This window comes from Chelonia mydas, chromosome 10 (assembly GCF_015237465.2).
Source record: "Chelonia mydas isolate rCheMyd1 chromosome 10, rCheMyd1.pri.v2, whole genome shotgun sequence".
Classification (NCBI taxonomy): Eukaryota; Metazoa; Chordata; order Testudines; family Cheloniidae; genus Chelonia; species Chelonia mydas.
The window spans coordinates 47,313,573-47,337,398 of record NC_051250.2 but is presented as its reverse complement, the minus strand read 5'-3'; the positions used below and the strand labels follow the sequence as shown (position 1 = coordinate 47,337,398).

General features: G+C 52.0%; 1 protein-coding gene across 1 annotated transcript in view; it reads left to right on the top strand.

The window, feature by feature from the left end:
* Positions 1-23,826, top strand: part of CSPG4 (chondroitin sulfate proteoglycan 4) — an 81,321-nt gene that overhangs the window by 34,062 nt on the left and 23,433 nt on the right. The window contains exons 2-4 of the mRNA XM_027831049.3: positions 13,839-14,002; positions 17,148-20,732; positions 22,071-22,550. Of these exons, the coding sequence (XP_027686850.3) occupies positions 13,839-14,002; positions 17,148-20,732; positions 22,071-22,550 (4,229 nt within the window). The remainder of the gene's footprint in view (positions 1-13,838; positions 14,003-17,147; positions 20,733-22,070; positions 22,551-23,826) is intronic.

Genomic DNA, 23,826 nt, shown 5'->3' with positions numbered 1-23,826 from the left:
TATTCCGTGATACTTGCCTGCCACTCCCTGTTTCGGCACAACACTCCTGCCAATAAATGCATTTGCTAGAAGAGCAAAGAGTGCATACAAAACAGGTGTGGACCCGGTCGAAGTGACTTCACTTCAAATGCAAGCCAGTGTGAATGGAAGCTATTCTGCAGAATTCATCTCGCTCAGACACAGCAGTCCTCAAATTGTCCTGTTCCGTCATCTCTGGCTAGAACAGAACAAAGTTTTGGGACCCTGCTAACATACTGTTGGGAATCCCCTGCCATCCAACCATAAAAAAAGGGAAGGTGGTTGTAACCTCCTGAAACTTGTCCACAGCCCCCCTGTGGGGAACCCATGAGCCATGTGCTAACATACCTAAAGACACTCATAGTCATAGCCCCATTCGGGCTAACCCCCGTGTATACACCCGCCCATCTGAACAGCACAGACACAGCTTGACTGTCACATATAAATAACCACACACATTGAAACACCCAGCCAAACATCTCTAGTGTGTCCATGCAAACCCCTTCCCCTGCCTTCTGTTCCACAGTCTCTGAAAACAACTTGGTGAGCTTTTTGAATGTGTGTATGTGTGTCCTGGCCCTAGAGTATCAGATAGGGGCTTTTGGAGCTGTGAATGAAGTAATATGCCCCACAACACACATTCACACCCAGTCTCATTCTTCTACACACTTACCTTCTCGTATACACACCCAAACGCACATATTTCCAAACACATACACTTTCTGACACACACAGTATATGCAGTGTTACACAATGATGCACAACTAACCATCTAAACATACTCATTGGGTTACGTGCAGCCCTGGAGGATAAAAGTACAACTCTATAGTAGATAAGGGGGCTGCATCTGCTTACAGCAGCAACGAACTTGGCCAATTCTAACACTACCTGGAGTTGCCTTCCTCTTTCCAGCTATGTGGTATGAATGCCATTTGGGCTGAAAGCCCAGTGGTTTGGATTCATGGAAGTCACCCCCACCAGCTGTAAGTGATTCACGGTGGACTAAGCCCCCATTGGCAGCTACATGGTGAGTGTGAGGATGGATCGCTCTTTAATCTGCCAATCCCTCAGCCCCCAGGGTTGGGGCCGTCAGACACTGAATGCACAAGGAACGAGTCGGGGGAGTCAGTGACACCCTCCCTAGAACACGGCACTAGCCTGATGAGGGATTCCTATGCCTGGAACTCAGTGGCCCCCTTCCCAAGAGAAACCTCACCAGTTCAGTGAGCAGTCAGTATCCTTCCGCAAAGTCCATCGCTGACCTTCAAGGACCATCACCAACTGTTAGATGGGGGATTTAGTGCTCCAGCTCTGGAGAGTCACAGTGAATATCACAGGCCATTCTACAGGCCAGACCTGGTGCTTCTCCCCCTCTTAAGCACTTGAGAGGAGACAGATGTCTGCATCACCTCAGGAGACATCCTTCCACACACATCCTGTGATGTTCTGGCTAGGCTTCTGAGGGATGAGATCAGATCTGCTCCAGTGTTACCTGTCACACCTGCCTTCTGATGGCTGAAGGATTGCAGATACTGTAAGCCTTACTCCTAGTGCTTGGTGGGGCCATGATCACAGCAGAAGGCTGCACATCTGTTCTCCACACTGCAGATTAGTGACTGAGTTATCTCTCTCTAACTGCCTAAGAACTGGTACAACAATCTGCTGCAGCTATAGTCCGGAAGGAAATTCAGTCTGTGTCCTTTCAGTGTGGAGTCCGTCCCTCAGCTCACAACTAGAACCAACACTTGGAAGGATCACCCTCCCCAGGAGAGGGCACTGACTGCCACCTCCCTGTTCATTCATCCCAGGGTCTGCATGGTGTAACAGGATGCCCTCGCGTCGCTGGAGGCCCAGAGAGCTCCAGCAAAAGTAGAGTCTCTTTCAGCTTGACCTTGGTGCCTTTGAGCCCACTGATCGGTGATTCCAATGAGAGCCAGGTCATGAACCTTCCGGGATGTTGCTGTTAGTGAAGGCGCGCGAGAGAGAAAGGAGAGTAAAGTGGAGGGGTAAAGAGATCAGAGGAGAAAGAAAAGCCGAGCAAGAGAAAGAGCAAACGTGAGCCTTGGGCAACAAAGAGACCAGGAAAGGGGAGCGAGATGAGGCTTTGATGAGAGGGAATCAGAGATGGATGAGTTGTCACCATTAATAAAGAGCCTTCTGGGACTTCCCCTTGGACGGAGGCTGCAGAGCCAGCTGTAAGCAATTATAGCCTCCCTGATGTTCCAAGCTGACTTCTTCCATCTCCCTCTAATCCCAGGCAGCCCTGCCTGCCCCTTTCTCCCCATGACCTCCCACCCCCACCTCTTTCCATCCACACTCTCCAGCCATGCACACAGGAAGGGGCTGTCTGCTTGGTGCTCCGTGATTTCTGGCAGGCGCTTCTCAGTTAAGCTATTCTTCTCTGCTGCGGGCCCCTCTCCAGAGCACAGAAAAGAGTCCTCACCGTGGGGTCCAGCCCAGGGAGCGGGGCTTGGATGCATCGATCTCAGCTTGCTGGCAGGGCCAGATGCCGTGACGGTCTCTGTTCAGATGAATCACCAATACGGCTGCTCATGACTGAGCGCGGGAGAGGCAACAATTCAGGGCAACGTGCACAAAAGTGCCTGACAGATATGCACAAGAGTAGCTTCATCACTGGCAAGCCCCCTCATGGCAGGACATAGCACAGTGGGCTCTCCTCATCTAGCGCCCCTGCTGACAGCCATGCCAGCCTTACAGGGGTCTGCTTTTTCTCATGACACAGACTTTGGCCAGATCCCTTATAGACCCCCCCATCCAGGGTAAAAGAGAGCCCAACAAATGAGAGTCCGACTTCACGCTGTTTCTTGGATCCAAGTCCAGACCCCCTGGCCCAACCCTGGTCTCCAGGGTCATTGCACTTTTCTCAGTGGGCCTGTCCCACCCCCCTCCTCTGGGTTCCAGCCCAGGGAACCTGCAGTGAGCAGGCAAGGTCTGTCTATTCACACCTACCCCAGCTTCTTCCCGGGGCTTCTTCCTCCTTCAGCCCATCAGCAGCCCTTTCCCACAGCCCTTCCTGGACCCAATGTGCACCGGTATTCTCCCCAGGCTCCACAGCCTCTCTAGGTTCACCCTCCCCCAGGTTCTCCCCCCCCAAAAAAGTCCCAAATGAAGATACAAACTTAAAACACTGCTGCCAGCCACAGGCAGGACCTATTCTCCCTCTTCAGATTCCCCTGGGCTCTGTCCCACGGCTGAACGCCTCCCAGGGCTTTCTCCCCAGAAGGCCAGATCCTGCCCACCGCCGCAGCCTGCTCCACCCTGGTGGCTTCTCCCGGTCTCTTGCCGGAGTTTCTCTACTGGGTAAGGTCCCCCAGACCATTGCCCTGGACTTCCTGCCTCCTTCTGCCCTGAAGTCCTTCCCCCAGCCCCACCCCAGCTGGCTCTCATCCTTAATTCTGCTGACCAGGCCCTGTAGTGGCCAACAAATGCTCTACCTGAGCTTTCCAGCTCCCCTTAACCCTTTCAGTGTCAGTGAGAGGGGGATACACCCTATCACAAAGCAGTCACCCAATACACTAACTGATGGAGGGTGCTGCCTTCGTAAGATGCTGGGTTTAATTCCCTCAGCAGACAAGGAGCTAAGCCAGGATAGCACTAAAGGTCCCCTCTCCCAAAGCAGGGCCTCCCTGGCTGCTGACAACTGAGTCTGGCTAAATCTCCCCCCTCAATAAAGGCCCCGAGTCTGGGCTGTCCTGTGCTGGCTCATGCCAGGGAACAGATAACGTTCTACCCTGCTGAAGCATCCCCAGGGCAGGGCATTCTCTGCCAGCCAGCTCCAAGTTAGGGAATTACTTGAAGTCTCTGATTCCTTAAGCATCTTGAGGGGTGACTCATCTTGTGGGCAGGGGAGGGAAAAAAACATCCTGTTTTCTTGCCCTGTTATAGGCGAGGCTGATGCCTCAGTGCCAGAGGTGGAGGGAGCTGCCATACACAAGACAAAGGAGGACCCAAGTGGAGAAGCCAGCCGGCCCCTGCACAAAGCGGCTTGGTTTAGCCAGTAGGGCAGCATCACTGCTTGGGAGAGCGAGGGCGGGGAGCCCCTCGGCTGCATAAATACCTCTCCAGACAGTGGCTGTGCCAAGAATAGCGTGTTTTGAAGTAACGAAAGGGGAACCGGGGCGGGGAGTGACACCCAGCGCTTTCCAGACTCATCCATCGCTGACCTGGCCCATTGGCAGCTCTTCCGTTGGGTGCACACCGGCCGCCTGCTTCCTGCGGGAGCCCAGGCGGCCCCGGATGGACACTCAGCCTTCGCTTGTTTGCATCTGCTCCGGGGCAGTAATCACACAGGGTGGGAGATCGTGGAAATGCTGGTCACAAAAAAGGAAACACAGAACAGCAGCCTATAATCTACTGGCTGCTGGCCGAGCACTTGGAAACTGTGACTGTGGCCTCTCAGTGCACGCCTTTCTCTCGCATGGTCTCTGCTTCTGGCAAGGCACGGGAAAGTCATTTCCTGAGGGACATTTGGAGCTGGGAACAGGAGGTATTTTTAGCTCCGGGGCTGAGCACCCCAACCAGAGACGGTCACCGTGACCGTAGAGCCCCACAGCACAGCCCATCAGGACGGGCTCCCACCCACCGCCATGCGGCAGTGAACACTGCAGCTATTATCCGCTCGGAAAGGAAGAGCGATGTGGCTGCATCCAGTTCCAGGGACAAGCCATTCCCCTGGGAGCTGGTGTGCATCAGACTGGTTCTGGAGGGGGAGAAGGGGCGGCAGGGCTGGAGCATCCAAAAGGGACACAGGACTGGAAATGGGCTTGGGGAATCCCAGAAAACAGAAGAAGTAGAGACAGGGAAGAGAGGAAGGATGGTCCAGTGGCAAGGGTGCTACCAGAAACCTGGGTTCAGTTCTCTGCTCTGCCATGGACTTTCCTCTGTGACCTCGGGCAGGTCCCTTAGACTCTTTGTGCCTCAGGTTCCCTTCTGTAGCGGGGGTAACAGCACTGCCTTGCCTCACAGGAGTGTCGTCAGGATAAAGACATTAACACCTGGGAGGAGGAGCTCAGCTGCTACAGCGATGGGGCCAGATAAGTACCTTAGACAGGAAACCAGCTTCACCGATCACGTGCAACAGGCAGAAACTCCCACTTCTTCCCCCAGGTGTAAATCACCAGCTGATCAGAGCAACACCACAACTGGATTAGCTTTTGAACCCCCTAAAATTCAGATCAGAGGGGTTGATTTGTACCCATTGCTGTTAGTTGCTTTCTCTCAACCACCTTAGTGCCTGCACCATGTACACTTCTTACTTCTTTGTGCTGCAGCTGTGCCGGAGGCCCCACACAGAATAATGGTGCCATGGGGCCGGATGCTGTACAGAGAACTTAAGACAAGACAGTCCCTGCCCCAAAGCACAGATGATCTTATTTATGAATGGCAAACCAGGCATTCAGCCAGGAGTGGCGGATCATATGGGGCTAATCATTCAAAGGAGATGATTGTAGCAGCAAGCTAAACTAGGAGCTAGCTAAGAATAGCTGTGACTGGGAACTTCAGGTCCCCCCAGGTCAGCATCTCCATCCCAATTACACTGGCTCTTTGAACGTGTGACAAAAAAACCCCAACAAGGAAAGTGTAATAGGAAAAAAATAGCAATTCAAATCCCAGAGCCCAGCTGGGGTTGGGCCTCAGCGTAATGGTCTCATCCCAGTGCCCCCTAGACACTTCCCCACACTGGAAAGCTGCTAGACATTACCACCGTTGGCAGAGTGGGAGCCCAGGATGCAAACTACAGAGATTCTGGGAATGAGGAGCGAGATGCTTTGGCTGGGTAGGTGGCCAGCGGATTGACATGCACTGACAGAGCTGTGGGCGGGATCCAGGACTGGAATAGTCCGGGGGCTGCATTTCAGAACAGCCATGCACTAGCAGAGCCGGGGGGAGGGGTGCCTAAGATGGGAAGAGCACATGGGCCTGGAAGTCAGGACTGAAGTGCTTTGGCACAGTTCAGTGGAGTCCCTGGGTTGGAAGAGCCGGCCAGAACTGACGTGTATTAGCAGAGCTGTGTGGGGCCCCAAGACTGGAGCGGCAGTTGTGCAGGTCAGGGTGGAGGGCAATCTGTTGACGCTGGCCTGGAGTAGCAGGGCATGTTACATGTCAAGAGTGAAGCAAGCGGCAGGGGCTTGAGGGGAGTTTTACACAAAGCCTGGAGTACTTGCATATGCAGTGCTTGGTGTCCACATTTTCACATGCACTAAGAGAAAGGTTTTGAAAGGCACGAAAGGGCAGCTGGACACCTAACCTCCGCTGACTTTCTACCCCAGACATTCCACAATCATGAGCCAGGTCATCCTGGAAACAATCCCGAGATTGGCTTAGAAACCATGAGATTTTTAAAAATGAGAGCCACGAGGGATCACATTTTCAACTTCTCTGCAGCCCTGAGGACTAGAAATCTGGGGCAGGTTTTAAACGAAAGCTGAGAGTCCCATGTAATCATAGGGCTCCAGGAGCTGGGGCTTTAAGAAAAACACCAAATATTGCAAGAGTTGGGAACACAAGCTACCTTTTGTGCTTAAATATCCCCCCACAAACTCTTGACACTTTATAAAGAAATCCGAGATCACTCTGGAACATTTAATGCAAACATTTTCTTTTTACCTGCGTCTTCAAATCCCAGACACCCTCAGCTTTGTTTTAAACTGAATCACTAAACTCAAGACAGCCTTTCCACTGCAACTCGACTGCCTCTGGATAGAGTCCCCATCCGGAGCTGGCTGCAGAGACGAGAAAGATAATAAAGCTGAAATAAAGCGGGGACACGGGGAGACAAACAACAATAATTCACAGTTAGAGAGCGCTTTTCCTAGGGAAGAATCCCAGAGCACTTTGCAGGCTGTATGCAGGGCCATTCGCTCACCAAGGAAATGCAGATCTCTCCGGAGGCAGCTATCTTGCATCAGCACGTTATATAACCTTTTCTTTTGGCAGAGAAATTGAAGAACAACCTCTCTGGCAATTGCAGGGGGATTTAGGTGGGACAGAACGTGCTCAATGCAGAGGTTACTGAGTGAGATACTCTGGCCTGTGCTAGGCAGGAAGTCAGACTAGATGATCAGAGTGGTCCCTTCTGGCGTCACAAACTATGAATCTGATTACCAAGGCCAGGGTCAAACTCCCGACCCTATTATTACTATTTGTATTACAGTGGGAGCTAGAGGCCCCAACCAAGATCAGAGCTACATTACACTAGGCACCGTACAAACACATAGGTGTGTCTTCACTGCAGAGCTAGCTCAGGCTCTTACCTGGGTTTTAGCCCTATGCCCCCCTACCATCCGCACACAAAAGCCTTTTAGTTGGGTTCATATGAGTTTGGAACCTGGGCTTGCTCACGTTAGAGCCTGGGTTCCGTTTTAAGGGCGCTCTAGTCTAACCCACCTATTTTGCAGCGTGGATACAGGATGTTAACAGGGTTACAGAACCCAGGTCCTAATATTCCTCCAGTACCTTCCCACAGTGCCCCAGGGGCCATGTTTTCCTGCCTTTCTACCTCATACAGCACTAAGAACCAAGGGATATGCCCCCAGAAATCCCAACACCTAACCCAGGTTTACCACAGTCCCAGCGTGGATGTGGCTACATGGGTCTGACCTGAGTGTTCCCTTAGCACTGGGGATGCTCAAGCCTGGGCGTGGGTAACCCAGGCGTCCACCCCCGGCTGAGCTCTGCAGTGAAGACACCCATAGGGAAAGACAGCCAAAGAGCTTACAGCTTAAATAGAGACATCAAAGGGTGGCAAGGGACACAGAAGTACAGAGAAGAGGGGGTCTGGGCACTCAGCAGGTCAGTATCAGAATGAAGAACAGAAGCCAGTCCAACAGCATATCCACTAGACCGTGCTCCCTCTAGCCTAATCTTTTAAAAGGTGTCATTAATCAGAAGCTCAGGATTACCGCTCATTCAAAGACTGAGCTCTTCCTTACGCAGAGCAGCCATTTACCATCAGTCTGGATGCCACTTCGTTCAGAATTCTCTGTGAGCCAGAGCACAGTGTGTGTTTCCTCTGAAACATGCTGCATTCAGCTCTGCTCACAAAATGGCAGATGCCCCTGCAAGCAGGCTGATGTTGTAGAAGTGTAAAGGTGAGATAGAGAGCACAAAGTCATGCCCTGTTAAGGACCTACATACACATCTGGCAGCGCCTTGCCGACTCATATCTCAGTCCTGGTCTACACTAGGACTTTAGGTCGAATTTAGCAGCGTTAAATCGATGTAAACATGCACCCGTCCACACGATGAAGCCCTTTATTTCAACTTAAAGGGCTCTTAAAATCGATTTCCTTACTCCACCCCTGACAAGTGGATTAGCGCTTAAATCGGCCTTGCCGGGTCGAATTTGGGGTACTGTGGACACAATTCGACGGTATTGGTCTCCGGCAGCTATCCCAGAGTGCTCCATTGTGGCTGCTCTGGACAGCACTCTCAACTCAGATGCATGATTGTTTGCCGTTGCTCTGACGCAGGGAGGGGCGACTGACGACATGGCTTACAGGGTTGGCTTACAGGGAGTTAAAATCAACAAAGCGGGGGGGGGGGGGGCTTTACATCAAGGAGTATTTCAGGCAGGACTTCACGGAGGGTTCCAATAAGAAATGGTGCACCTAAGTTATTGTTCTTATTGGAACAAGGAGGTTAGTCTGGCCTCTGATTGATACATGGCTAGATTTACCTCGCTGCACCTTCTCTGTGAGTGACTGCAGTGTGACCTAGAGGAATGAGTCCTAGGGGGGCGGGGGGAGGGGGTTTGCAAATGAGTACAAAACAAATCTGGTCTATTTCTTGTTTTGATACATTCCATCTATCTTTTACATCTTTGGCTGGCAGCAGACGGTGCAGAAGGACTTCCACATCTCATGGCTGCTCGGCAGAAGATGGTACAATAGGACTGCTAGCCATCCTCATCTCTTGCAGAAGATGATGCAATAGGACTGCTAGCAATCTGTATTACCTGCCTGCTCACCATGAGATAAGTTCAATAGGACTGACTGCAGGACTAAAGAGAATGACCTGATCAAGTCACTCCAAATTTAGTCCCTGCGCCCATGTCTGCCCAGGCGCTCCTGATCCACCTCACAGAGGCGACCAGGAGCATCTCGGACATGACGATGACGGCTACCAGTCCTATTGCACCGTCTGCTGCCACAAGGCAATGGGTTGCTGCTGCTGTGTAGCAATGCAGTACCACGTCTGCCAGCACCCAGGAGACATACGGTGACAATGAGCTGAGTGGGCTCCATGCTTGCCGTGGTATGGCATCTGCACAGGTAACTCGGGAAAAAAGGCGCGAAACGATTGTCTGCCGTTGCTTTCACGGAGGGAGGGAGGGAACGGGGGCCTGACGATATGTACCCAGAACCACCCGCGACAATGTTTTAGCCCCATCAGGCATTGGGATCTCAACCCAGAATTCCAATGGGCAGCGGAGACTGCGGGAACTGTGGGATAGCTACCCACAGTGCAACACTCTGGAAGTCGACTCTAGCCTCGGTACTGTGGAAGCACTCCGCCGAGTTAATGCACTTAATGCACTTAGGGCATTTTCTGTGGGGACACACACACTCGAATATATAAAACCGATTTCTAAAAAACCGACTTCTATAAATTCGACCTAATTTCATAGTGTAGACATACCCTCAGCCAGGTGCTGGTTCAGTGCCGGTTCAGAGAGAAGAATGCCTCCTAGTGAAACAGCCAACGCAGTAAAGAAAGGCAAACTTTTTTTTTAAAGGCCAGAGGAACAATGTTCAGAGGAGGACAGTGACTTACAATGCCCTCGTGGCTAAAAGCACACCTCTTGTGATTCATCTGGGCCAGGCTTCCAAAATGACACATACCAAGGGCAAGTGTAACAACCAGGAAATGAGCAAGCACTTCAGACGTGCCCAGAGCTAACTAGGAGGGCGGGTTTCAAACGAGCACAAGCGTGTACATGTAGCTTCTTCTGCCCAGCCAAAAGTGGGTGTAATACACGTATAAGACACATGTAATACACGTGTAGTTCTCAAAGGGAGACCAATGGGCAGCTTCCGCTCTGCAGGTGAATGAGAACATTGTTTATGTGTCTAAATAACATCAGGGATGCCTCTAAGTTATTGAAGCCGCGAGGCGGTCCCTAAAGGCTAGGATTCAGAAGACCGTTTGAAAGCTCAGATGGCAAACTCTACATAGGGGAAAGTGATGGGTCGGAGTAGAGCAGCAACTCCCCTCAGCAAAGTAGCAAGGTTTAGCTAAAGAACAAACACAGAATTTTGAATCTGCAAGAAAATGTGTCAAAGAGGCAGGAGCCCTGGCTTTACCTCTTCCAGGCAAGTCAGTGTCATTATCTGTAACCTTTCCAATGATGGGCTTATTTCAAACTCTCCCTTACAGATGCTGTTCCACAGTCACCAAGTGCTGTGTTTGCTTTCCGTTTGCTCTGCAGCCTGTATTAGCAAATTTTACCTGCAGGGGATAAGCCTGGTTAATTTCCTGTCAGTTCTAGAAGCTGTCAGCTTCAGTCACCGAGATAACTGGGCTCAATCTCAAGTCAAGCAGGAAAGCTTCTGAGGTTGTTAAAAACTGCAGACTCGTCACGTAGAATGTGATCGTTTGGACACAACGATGAAATTCCTAAAATCAGACACCTAAAGGCAGCTGATATTTAGGAGCTGTTGGAAGGCAAACAAACTGCAAGGAGTGAGCTGGATTCTCCTCTCATTTGTACCAGTGGTAAATCAGGAGTAAATCCACTGAAGACATGAGAGGCCCGGTCCTAAGCAGCATTCCACTGATGCAAAATAGCTCAGAACCCAGCAGAACCAGCCTCTAGACAATCTCCCCTGCATTGGCAGAACCTGGTGTAGTGGGGAGCTGTTATGGTGGCTCCTTTCCCACCCCGCCTCATGGCTGCCAGGATAAGGGGCATGGCCAGGAAGGAGGGCATGGACAGGTCAGTGCCTCTGAAAATCAGACTACTTAAATACCTAAGTATGGTGTTAGATGCCTTATTTTAGGTAATGCACATTTGAAAATGCTGGCTGTAGCATTCAAAGAAGCCAAGCTCTAAACCTTCTTATCCTCAAAGACTGTCCCCCAAGATACGCCATGTTATAGTTTGATCATACACGGTTGCTGGGATTGGGCAGAGTCAAGTCTCTGTTCTGTATATGAAGGATAAGAGGCAAGATATTGGCATCTTTGGACACCTATGGGTGGGTGAACCAGCAAGGGTCTGTGACAAATGGGCAGTGTTTTGTGACAATAGCGATGGAGGATGGGAAAATGTAAGAGGATCTCTGATCTATATGTTGAAACCGGGCAGTGATACCGAGCAGAGTTAAAGTCATTTCTGGGATATTCAAAGTTTTGTTTTAAACTTTTATATTTATTTAAGAGACGGCACGGATTGGGACTGTGTCTGTATATTTATCTACCATGCATACATATTCTATACATATATGCATATATGTACTATACACATATACATATTATATATGTGTAGACATACACACATATCTCTCACAAATAATCTACAAAAGAAGACGTCAGTGGTTGGGACATGTACTGCGAATGGAAAAAGAACACTTACCAATGGAAGTGGAACACTTGAATGGAAGCCAGAAAACGCAAGAAGAAAGAGAGGAAGACCACGAATGACATGGAAACGAACAGTTCTGAACAACATCAAGCACCTCAACATGTAATGGGAAGATTTGGAGAGAAGGGCAGTTGACAGGCAACGATGGCAAATGCGGGTAGCCCAATGTGCAGAAAAGCATGGGATGGACTAAGTAATACACACACACACACACATATATATATATATACAAAAACTCCATTAAAATGTTCTAAAACTTTGCAAAGTCAAGCACTCAAAAGTTAAAAAGTTAGGAAATGCCAGAATTTGGGTTGCCCGAGCAACTTTAATTCTGCCCCCTTGGACATACGCATTATGACCGCGTCTTTAACCACAGGAGCACATACGTTTTTTCTAATTGCTCCTAATTCGAGCATTTCCCAACTTTGGAGTGCTTGACTTTGCAATCTTAAATTCTTTGAATGTGTTTTTTTTTTTGTATGGCAAATAAATAGCTGTATAGAGATACATTGTGCACACACCGACGTATAAAAGAATAAACTTCCCTGTCACCGAAAAGAAGCCACTTTGGGGGTGAAATTCAGCAACTATTGAACAGTGCAAAGCAACAGCATGCAGTCGCGTACACCGAGAATAAAGAAGAATATGGTATCCAACTGCAACGGCAGAGGGAATTTTGGCAGGCAGAATATACATACCCTTTGCCTAAAACAAAAGGAAGAATAAGGTCAGCGGGCCAGATCCTCAGTTGGTGTACATCAAGGTCATTTTGTCAACTTCAGTGGAGCTACACTGATTTACACCAGTTGAGGTTCCGGCCCAGGGACTGATACAGCCACGACTGAAGCCTTATGTCTGTTCCTTGCAGTGGGGTATCGAATGAGCCTTTTCCACCTCTACCAGCCATGTCCAAAACTGGAATTTGGCCAGAACGCTGCAGCTCACACACCAGCTCTTGTGAAAAGACGACAGGAAAGAGCTCACTCCAGCCCAATCTCATGCCAGCTGTGCTCTGAGAAACACAGCCTTCCTCGTCTTTACCACCCAGCTCTATGGCGTCCCATGGGAAAGGGACACCCAGAAAAGGGGAAAGGATTTGTTTGAAGCACTTTCCTTCCTTTTTCCTGTGCCGCCAATGTTCAACAACTTGCAACACAATTCTGTGGAGCGAAGCATGCTGCTGTCAGAGCTGGCCAGCTCCTGAAGGTGACACCAACAGACACCCCTGAGAGGAAGAGAGGGAAGCTGCTTAAATAACACTGCCCTGGGTATATGCACTGCTGAACACCAGAAGAGAGAGAGGTTTTAGGAGGGCAGTGGGTAGCAAAAAGAGACAGTGTTGTGTGTGTCTGCTGACCTGCTTTCCCCACCTAGTGACAGTGAGGGGTATGTGCAGCTTCCTCCAGTTGTATTTGTGTTTGCTTTTCACAGGGTTTTTGAATGTTGCAGGGTGATGAAATAATACAGGGGCTGGAGAGGTTAGAGTATTTCAGTTCCTGGCTAATGGAAATCCAGCAAGGAGATTAGATCTCCCATTAATTTAGCCCCGTAAGTGGTTCCTTGAAGTTAAAAACAAAAGATTGCTCAGAAAAAAATAAACCTGAATAGCGAAGACACTTGGGTTCCTGCAGACGGCAGCTGCTCTGCACTGCCAGGTGAAAGTGCTGGCTTTAATCCCTAACTCCCCATCTCTCCTCCTGGCCTGGCTGCAGCTGGCGCTATGGGGGCAAGACACTCAGCCCCCAGTTGTAATGCAGCTGTGCCCGAGGCCCCAGATGAGATCAGAGCCACAGTGTGCTAGGCACCGTTGAGACTAGGTACTCTTGGGCCATCCACGCCCCAAAGACCTTACAGTCTAACAGCTAAGGCAGACGAAGGGTTGGAAGGGAAGCAAAGAAAGAGGTTAAGTGACTTGCCAACATCACCCAGCAGGGCAGTCGCAAAGCGGGGAATAGAATCCAGGTCTCCCGAGGCCCCATCCAGTAGACCAAACGTTCACCCCTTTGACTGGAGAGTGTGCGGCATGTCGCTCACCAACAACCTCTGATGGACAGCCTAGGAACATGGCTGATGGTCTACAATGGGAGCCCTGTGGCTAAGTCACAGGGGAGAGGCCCTTCTGCAGGGGAGAGGAGGGGGGTTCTCTTGGCCCCATGCGGTAGTCAAGTCACCTAACAGGAGCCCAGGCCCTGAACCTCTTCTCTTTCCCTCTCAGCCTCTTTCTTTGGAGACGGCTACGTGGAGATGCCCTTGGTGGAGGTGTACAGCACAGTCCAGCTCCACCTGCAGTTTTCAACAAGCCAGCGGAGCGGGCTCCTCTTCCTGGCTGCAGGACAGACTGACTATCTCCTGGTGGAGCTCCGCTCTGGCATCCTGCAGGTCAGCAATGCTCTCTCCTCCCTGCAGCGGGAATGGCAAGGTTACTGCCACATTTGGCCTCAGGGTAGGCGGGCAGGTCTCCGCTGACATCAGTGGGGCTGTACCTGCTTACTCCGAGATTTGACCCAGTGTGAGAAGCACAGTGGGGAGGCTGGGATCTTGTGGGAATAGGGGGCTGTGAGCCTGGCAGTGTTATCTGGGCACTAATGCCCACACATGCTGCATGTTTTTAAGGACAGCATCTTCTTTTTGGATACTAACCAAGCCCACAAAACACCCTGTGGGGCCAGGGGTCAGGCTCAGCAGGGATCAGGTCCTGGGACCCTGAACGGGGGTGCAGTGCCATGTTGCTACCTCCCCAGCAGTCAGACCAAGCAGGCGTGTCTAAGGCAAAGAACACCAAGCGGGAGTGACAGGACATCCTGCAGGGGGAAGCCCCGGAAACAGCCACCTCAGGAGGGATCTCCGGCTTTGGCGGGAAATCCCAGGAGGGAGGGTAGGTCTTGGCCTATTGCCCAGTGTGTCAGTGCTGTTGAGAGCATGTTGCACCATCTGTGCCGAGCCCTACAGTTGTTTCTAAATGGCCCTCTGCCCCTTCCCCTGGCTGCCAGTCAGGAGCTCTGCCAAAGCCCAAATCGTGGTGGAGATGGAATCTGTAGCATCCTTCCCCCCAACAACTTCACTGTGGAGCTGACTATTTTACCAAGCTCTGAAAGCCCTTAATCCAAGCCCACTTGCCACCTGCCCAACTAGCAACCGTCAGGACGCCATGCAAGCACTGCACGAGAGCCTGATGCTAATGCCGCACCTGCTGACAGTCCGGTAGCCGGGTAGGGCAGCTCCAGAAAAGTGACCAAATCCAGGACGCCAGTTGGGAAAAGGCCCAGACTGCCACGGGGGTGAGTGGGGCAGAGGGATGAACCCCACATCTGTGTGGTTGTACCAAGGTCTGTCACAAAGAAAGAATAAGGAGTGTCCCAACACACGTTCCCTTCCCCCACACCTCTCTAGGCCCAAGAGAGCCGCCAGGGCTGCCCCACGGACCACAGAGCCTGGCAGACTGCAGTGCCTGGGAGATGATGGGTTGAGGTTTCCCTAATGGAGGCCATCTGTCAGGAGAGATCCCGCCCGCCTCTTCCGTCAGGTTCCTTCCTCCAACCCTCTACTTAGCCCGGCTCCGAGGCTGCTCTTTGTGGGGACGGCTGAGGAAACCAAGCCTGCTATTTCCCTGGCAGGCAGGGAGAGCAGTGGTTACGGAGCAGAGCCAAGCCAGCCCCTTGGCAATGAAGACATCAGGAATGAAGAGTCAGCACGGGGCTGGTCTCCTCTGTGTGGGAGGGGGAGGTAGAGCATTGCAGCCAATGAGGATCTCTGGCCCCACTGCTTGCAAAGCGCTGCCCCCATCTGACCGACTCAAGACACGAGCCTGGAACGGAGCTGCTGATCCAGGCCCAGAGACAGGGTGGGAGCCAAGAGGAGGGAGCCTCTAGAGAAAGTATCTGGCACTCAAATTCAATATCCTGGGGAGGGACTGGGGGAGTATCCCAGGATGGATAGAGAGGGAGGGTAGGACAGATAGACAGACAATCGATTGATCCACAACTCCACCGCACTATCATCCCAGCCAGGGGTCCTGGATCAATTTGTATAGGGGGGTGCTGAAGGCGGAAAGCATGTGTTTGGTGTTTGTTACTACTTCAAGCCAGGGGGGTGCAGTAGCACCTCCAGCACTCCTAATTCCAGCACCTATAAACCCAGCGATAAATTATTACCCCACCCCAGTTCAGCTCTGCAGGCCAGCAAACTGGGAGAGAGGTAGAGCCAAACCTCACCCATTTCCTGCCATGCTCCACCCCCCCATTCTAGGGTGGGGAGCCGCAGGTACCTACTCACCCCCGCACACCCAAACGTTTAGTCTGGGCTGCCTGTGCAGAGGCATAAAGGACTTTCTGACTTCTCCTTATGCCCCTGGACAGATGCACAGGCTAAGGGACCCCCAAGCCCTAACTGATGAGCACCAAACACATGCCTAATTACAAGACAGATTGACGGACAGCCCGGTTACAAGCAGCAGAGAAATACCTATCGCTGAATTACCTAGACTGTCTATATGTATGTGCACATCCACAGCGACTACCCTCCAAAAGCCAGCACTTGCCAACAGCTATCAACAGCTCCCAAAGGGATTCCCCATTCTAGGAACGGGGGGAACAGATTAGTTATCAGGTCTGAGTCATATCTGTCAGCAAATGCTGAGCTTTGTACATAGCAATCGATCGCCCTGAGCATTCATGTGCAACAAACCTCATCAATGCAACATTAAGGCGGCATCATTAAGTTGCCCTTTATTTCCTACTCCTGTTTTTCCTTCTGAAATGTGCTGCTTAATATAGCTCTGCCTATGTCAATGTCTCTAGGATGTGCAAAGAAGCCATGTTAATGTTGCTTTTGAAACCTTGGGCCAAACTCTGTGTTGGCACAATGGGTATAGCTCCTTTGAGTTCAATGCAGCTTTGCACATTTACACTTGAAGAGAATTTGGCCCCGGTTGTTTTTGCATTATATAAGTCCTTTTTAAATTTATTTTAACTATGCAACCTTACAACTGCCTTGGCATCATTTTTGCATTTCATTTCCTTCTTTGTTTTTAACATTAAAGAGATGGGAAGCTCTTTGTGGCAGGGACCTGCTTTTTCTAATGTGTGAGTTTTAGTTGTCTGGCTGGAGACCCATAACATTTTCTGCAAGGCTGGGCTCACAGGACAAGAGCACATCAGCCAGTCCTGGAACAGTATATCTTCAGTGAAGATTCTTCATAACAGAAAAAGAAAGAGGTCTAGATCTCCCAGTCCTATGGAGCTGTGCTTCGTGCAAAACCAGAGGGGAAGGCAGAGCAAGGATATCTTTAAGCTGTCCTTATCCTAAGGCCAGCCTAAAGCTGGGCTGGTCTTCAGCATAAATGGGAGCAGACTTAAGGCTGCTGTGACTTGTATCTGGTGGCTCATTGCCCCCAGGGGCTGTCTTGGCAGCTGGAGATCAGTGGGGCACAAGGACACCTGGCCATGCCCTGTGTCCTTGTCCATGCCAGAGAACTTTTGGCTTGTCCCAAGGTTCTAACTCCACTTTTCACCCTCTCTCACTGCAGGTCAGACTAGAGCTGGGCTCAGAAGAAGTGACGATCCAATCTCCAGCAGTGCCACGCCTCAATAATCTAGTAACCCACGATGCTGAGCTGTCGGTGGGAGATGGTAGGATGACTCTGACCATGGATGGCCTCTTTAACACCTCTGTGGAGATCCCAGGTCCCCTACAGCAGCTGGACATTCAGTACGGCCTCTATGTGGGCGGGACAGGGAGTCTGGAGCTGCCATACCTCACTGGGTCCAGCTCTCCGTTCAGAGGCTGCCTCCATATGGCAAAGTTCAATGGCCTCGATGTTCTCTCTCCGTGGGCATCTGACGCTGGCTCTACAATGTTCCACGAGATTCGAGAGGGGTGCAGTGAGGAGTTCTCTGCTGGGCCAGATGACCCCTTCGGCTTCCTGGGCCCACGCTCTTATATCGCTTTCCCGGGGTGGAGCGCAAGGGAAGAAGGGACTATCGAGTTTGTGATTGTGACAAGCATCAAGCACGCCCCCCTGATCTACCAGTCGGGGCTGCAGAATGACTTCTTCTACCTGGAGATCTACGACGGGCGCCTGAGGGGGGTGGTGGAGAAAGGCAATGGGGCCGTCATCCTGCACAATAACATCTTCATCAGTGACGAGCAGCAGCACTACGTGAAGCTCCACGTGGACATCTACAAGTTTGAGATCCTTGTCGACTACTATGCCTCGAGGACTTCCAACAGGGGCATCCACAGCTACCTCGATCTCCAGGGCAGCCTCTTCTTCGGCGGCATGAATGAAAACGCCTTCCGCAGGCTAAAGGAACGCCAGCTTGCCTTCACTTCAGGAGGCAGCACTGCCAACAGCTCCTTCATCGGCTGCATGGAGGACCTGAGGGTCAACCTGGAGAAGAAGAGCCTGCAAGACGCTCTGGTCACAAAGGACATAACACCCGGCTGCAGGATGCAGGAGCAGTACTCAGATTATGAGGATGCATATGAGCGAGACGAGGCACTCACCACCCCAACTCCTGATGTCTGGCAGGGAGCATTAGACCCAGTGGTAGAACCATGCCACCTTGACCCCAGCCTCCCTCCCGCCTTTGCTAACTTCACCAAATTGCTGCATGTCAGCCCCCTGGTCGTAGCTGAAGGAAGCACGGCCTTCCTGGAATGGCAACATACCCAACCAACAATAGACCTAAGCAGCACAAACATCAGACAGTCTCAAGTCCTCTTTAGTGTCACAAATGAACCCAGACATGGCCAGCTGGAACTAGACATCCTCAGCTCTAGGAGCAGAAGGAAATTCACATTGCTAGACATAGCAAATCGGAAAGTCAAGTATGTTCATGATGGCTCTGAGGGTCCCATGGATCAGCTGATGCTGGAGGTAACTGTCACGACCCGAAGGGGGATTCCTGAGTGTTTATGGCAAGGCCAGACATACCTGCTGCCAATAAAGATCAGCCCCATCAATGATGCCCCGCAGGTGATCTTCCCCCACGGAGACCTCATGGTGATTCTGGAGCACACGCGAAAGCATCTAAGCACAGACATCATCCAGGCCCTTGATGATGACACACCCTGTGACAGTCTGAAATTCCAGCTGCTTGGCGGCAAGAGGATGGAAGAAGGTTACGTGGAATATGACTTTAAGCCTGGGGTGCCCACAGAAGAGTTTTCCTGCAGGGACCTGGAAGCAGGCAACGTGGTCTACGTCCACCAGACTGGCCCAGCATTACAGGTCATCTTCCAAGTTAGCGATGGCTTGGCAAGAAGCCCGGTGGCCACTTTAAAAGTCATCGCTATAGAGCCCGACATCCAAGTGCGCAACAACACTGGCCTGTTTGTCTCACAAGGAAGTGCCATTCCAATTACCACAGCCAACCTCTCTGTGGAGACCAATGCCGTGAAACAAAGAGTGAACATCCTGTATCGCCTCACAGAGCCTCTCTGGTATGGCGAAGTCCAGAAGCAAGGGAGCATGGGAGGGGAGTGGAAGAGAGTTGAGTCCTTCCACCAGCAGGACATTGTGCAAGGGCGCATACAGTACTTCAGCATGGATCCTGAGCACCAGCTGGAAGATGTAATGGAGAAGCTGAGGTTCGAGGTCCAAGTTGGCCAGAAGACCTTACCAAACAACACTTTCCTAATCAGGATCAAGAAGGCCACCATCAAGATGAGGACCCTGGTCCCCCTTCAGATGAAGAACAAGCGGCACCAAAACATCACCACCAGGGAAATGGAAGCAGCACTGGAGGATCCAAGCTCTGACCCAGTTTCCTTCTACTACATGATAATCCAGGCACCCAAAAAGGGGAACCTTGAGCTTCTTGGTACCAGGCTGACAGAGGGCTTTGGATTTACCCAACAGGACTTGCAGAGAAAACACCTAAGCTACAGTGCAACAATCAGGAACTCTAAAGAGACTGAGGACTCTTTCCAGTTCCGTGTCACTGCTGATGCCCAGTATTCCCCCATGTACACCTATATGATAAGCATTGGTGGGGACCCAGACGCACCTGTCCTGACCAATGTCCTTCTATCTGTCCTGGAAGGAGGGCAGGCTGTCATCTCCAAGGACCACCTGTTTGTGAGAAGTTTGAATAACATGGACTACCTGTATGAGGTGATTGAGGGGCCAACGCATGGGAAGCTGGTCTGGAGGACACCATCCAACTGGCCTTCCCATGAGAAGGTCATAACAGAGTTCACCAATGAGGACATTCTCCAGGGCAGGCTTCTGTATCAGCATGACAACTCTGAGACCATAGAGGATGATATCCCATTTGTGGCCATCAAGCAGGGCGAGGGCAGTGCTGACTCTGACACAGAGGAAGTGAGAGGTGTCTTCAGAGTCTCCATCCAGCCTGTCAATGACCACCCACCAGTTCAGGTAGTGAGCAAGGTCTTCAATGTAGTACGGAATGGGCAGCGCCTGTTGACCACCAATGACATCGCCTTCACAGACCAGGACTCCGGATTCTCTGACACACAGCTGGTGCTGGTGAGGAAGGACATTCTCTTTGGTAGCATCATTTCCATTGATGACAGGAGCCACCAGGTGTATCGCTTCACACAGGATGACTTGAGGAAGAAGAAGATTCTCTTTGTCCATTCTGGAGCGGACCGGGGCTGGATACAGCTTCAGGTTTCTGACGGCCTGCACCAAACTGCAGCCCTCCTGGAAGTACAGGCCTCGGACCCCTACATCCAAATTGTCAACAACACTGGCTTAGTCATCCACCAAGGGAGCCAGGGGACCATTGACTCCTCCATTCTCAGCCTGGAGACCAACATGGACATAAGGAATGACGAGGAAATCTGGTTCCAGATAACTACCCCACCAAGGTGGGGGGTGGTGCTGAAAGGGGCCCAGCCAGTGACTTCCTTCTCCCAGAAGGACCTGCTGGCAGGAGAAGTGATCTATCAGCACGACAGCAGCAGGAATGCCAAGGACAAGTTCCAGTTCTCTGTAGAAGCTAACCAGGTGGCTGTGGAAGACACGCTGGAGATCACCGTGTTCCTGGACACCCATCCTAGTCCCCTGACCATCATCCACCATGAGAAGATACACGTCTTCCAAGGAGAACCGGTTGAGATTAAGAAAGACTACTTGCTAGTAAGTAACACCTTCTGTAGGCATCTGCCCATGCTTTTATTCACCCTCCCCCCATGTGTCTTCCTGGCTACAGGACATGGGATAGCAAAATTCTGCTAGTAAATCCTATAGGATCTTCTTGGTATTGAATAGGGGAAAGAGCTTAAAATGGGCATGAATTTTCGCAGGGCATCCTTCCTACTGACAGGCTAATAATCTGTGAATGCAGGTGGCTCCCACAGGGAGGATGATGCACGGTGATAATTGCCTTGCACAAGACACACCACCCCTGAAAACAACCGAGGGCTGGAGTTACTGTGCTCTGCGGAGCTCCCAAAGAGAGGTGCATGGAACACTTATCCCTTAAAGTGTGGTATTACCACAAAGGATAACCCAGTACTTTTGCCTTGTGGGATTCCCGGGTTATCCTCGCTCACCAATTTCCAGATCAAAGTTTCTCATTCTGCATGTAAAAAGATGGGGTGGTGGAGGTTGGGTGTGGATACAGTTCTAACTGCCCAGCCCTGCAAACACCCCCTGGGATCTGGGAGTCAGACTGAGTCCATGCCATCTTGTGCATCAGCACTGCTAATGAAGATCCTACCGTCCAAATTCTTCTACACCTGTGCAATCCTGTTGTCTGAGGTTATGTCCCCAACAGGTCTTGGTGGGTTGGCACAGGTGTCACTGAGATAATGGTGTTGCACATGTGGACTGGGGGATACAGTTGGCCCTGGAGAGCCTCGATTACTGCTGATGTGTGAGAAGGGGAGAGGCCCACTTGCTTGTCAGATCTCAGGGGAGTTTGCAAGGCTGGCTACTAACAAATCCCATCTTTGTAGCTGCAATCTGCATAAATCTGATCTGGGGGTCAGGAGACACACTGAGCACGGAACCCCACCATGCCATCGTTACAGAGCTACTTCTCAGGTTAGAGCCATGCTGCAAACAAGGAGCCTGAAGAACCAGCCCTACTGAATACAAGATTCTCCATTGCCCTGCTCCTTGCACAGCCATTTCCACCGGTGCTCAGTGGGTGTGCAATGATACTTACTCAGAGTGGTAGCGCTTGACACACCTTGTCACTGGTGGCAATGGACCAGGCACCAGGCAACAGAGTCCAGGCCCATGGTGTTCAGTAGAATGGACTAGGCCTCACTCTCATCTGCTCTGTAAACCATGCCCACTTTAACCCCTCTGGGCACTGCCAGGGGCTTTTGTCCAACTGAGAGTCGGGCTCCCTGTGTGAATGGGGGAGGAGTCACACCTTGCTCCCACGGGAAAGAATGAAGTACCTCTCCCATCAAAGGATGGAATCAACCAGGCCTTGCCAACTCTCTCTCTCTCTCATGGACACAGGTAGTCCACGAGGACATCCCTCCTCAGGAGATTATCTACTCCGTGACCAGTCCCCCGCTCTCAGGATCCCTGATGATGGTTTACCACAGTGGCACCTCCAACGAGCCTCCCATCTTGAACCCCATCCAGTCCTTTACCCAGGAGGACATCAACGAAAGCCAAGTGCTCTACCTGCACTCCAAGCCCAAGGGGCAGAGCGACCAGTTCACCGTGGACATCACGGCCAGTGGGGCAGAGGCCCTGGAGGGGATTGTGGTGGACCTGGAGGTCCTTCCCTTTTCAGTCCCCCTGGACATCCACAACTTCACAGTGACTGAAGGGAGCTCCATAACCCTCTCCACGGACATCCTGACCATCCCCAACGCCTATTTCACAGCCCTGAATGTGGAGTTCATGGTTTCCGAGCCCCCAAGACATGGCGTCATCCAGAACATGGTCAGACCTGAAGAGGGCAACCTGCACTTCTTCACCTGGAAAGAGGTATGGAACCGACCTCTCCAGAGGCTGATTGATACATCTAGAAAGGCTTTGTGCCAGGTTAAAACCCAGGGTCTTGATCCTGATCCCCCAGTGGTGGAACTCCACAGATCCAGTGGAGTTACTCCTCATTTACACCTGTGCAAAGCGAGATCAGAATCAGGCCCCAGGGATCAGGGCCAGATTAACTTTTTGTGGGCCCAGCACTAAACATACTTGTGAGCCCCCATAGAGGCAATGGAGCATGGTGCGGGGAGGTCAGTCCCTGGAGCGAGGGGCCAGCCAGAGGCAATGGGGCATGGCATGGCAGGGGCAGCCCTGCTCCGCCCAATGCGAGCAAACTGGCAGTTGCCAGACGCACAGTGGCCTGCCCGGCCCCATGTTGCCAGCATGCCCCTTCCCCTCGGGGGCAGGCCCATGCCACACCATACAGCTCCCCCCTCCCCCCGCCCAACAACTCCCGACTCCCTAGAGGCCCCCGAGACCCACTATTCCAAGTGCCCTGCCCAGACCCACCCACAAATGCACAGTGCCCTGCACAACACCATCCTTGCCCACAGCCCCACCACAACTGCCCAACACCTCCCACCGAACCCCCACTCTCTAGTGCCTCAACACACACAGATCCTCCATGCCCCTTCACAGCCCAGCACCCCCCCATAGACCCACTCCCCCAAGCCCTGCCTCCCGGCTGCACTCACTGGCCTTGCTGGGAGGCGACTGTGTCTGATGTGCTGAGCCGGCAGCACAGCCAGAGCTGGTCCCAGGGCCGGGAATTGCTCCAGCCCCTCGGGAGTGATGCAATCAGCCAGGCCAGGACCTGCCCCGGCCGGGCTCCCTCAAGACGCACTTGCCTGGACAGGCACAGCCAAGCCCTCTGCACTGTCTCCCCCCCCACACACACACACACACACCTGGCTGAGACTGGCCAGGCTTCTGCACCAGTCCCAGGTGGCTCAGCTCCGGGAGACAGGTGGGGCCCCACAGGTGGTAGGAAGCAGAGACTGCCCAGAGCCAGAGGTGCACTGGGGTCTGGCCAGGGGCCTGAGGAGCAAGGGGTGAAGCCAGGGGGCGGAGAGGAGCCCTCAGCCAGCCGGCGGGCAGGCCGAGATGAGCGAGTGGTGGGTGGGGGGAGCCAGCGGGGTCTCAGGGCGCAGTGCAAGTGGAGCAGGCCAGGGGCCCTTCTGAGCATGGGCCCGGCTCCATGGAGCCACTGGAGCCATTGTAAACCTGGCACTGCCAGGGATACCGGAGGTTAGGAAACTGAACAGACACAACA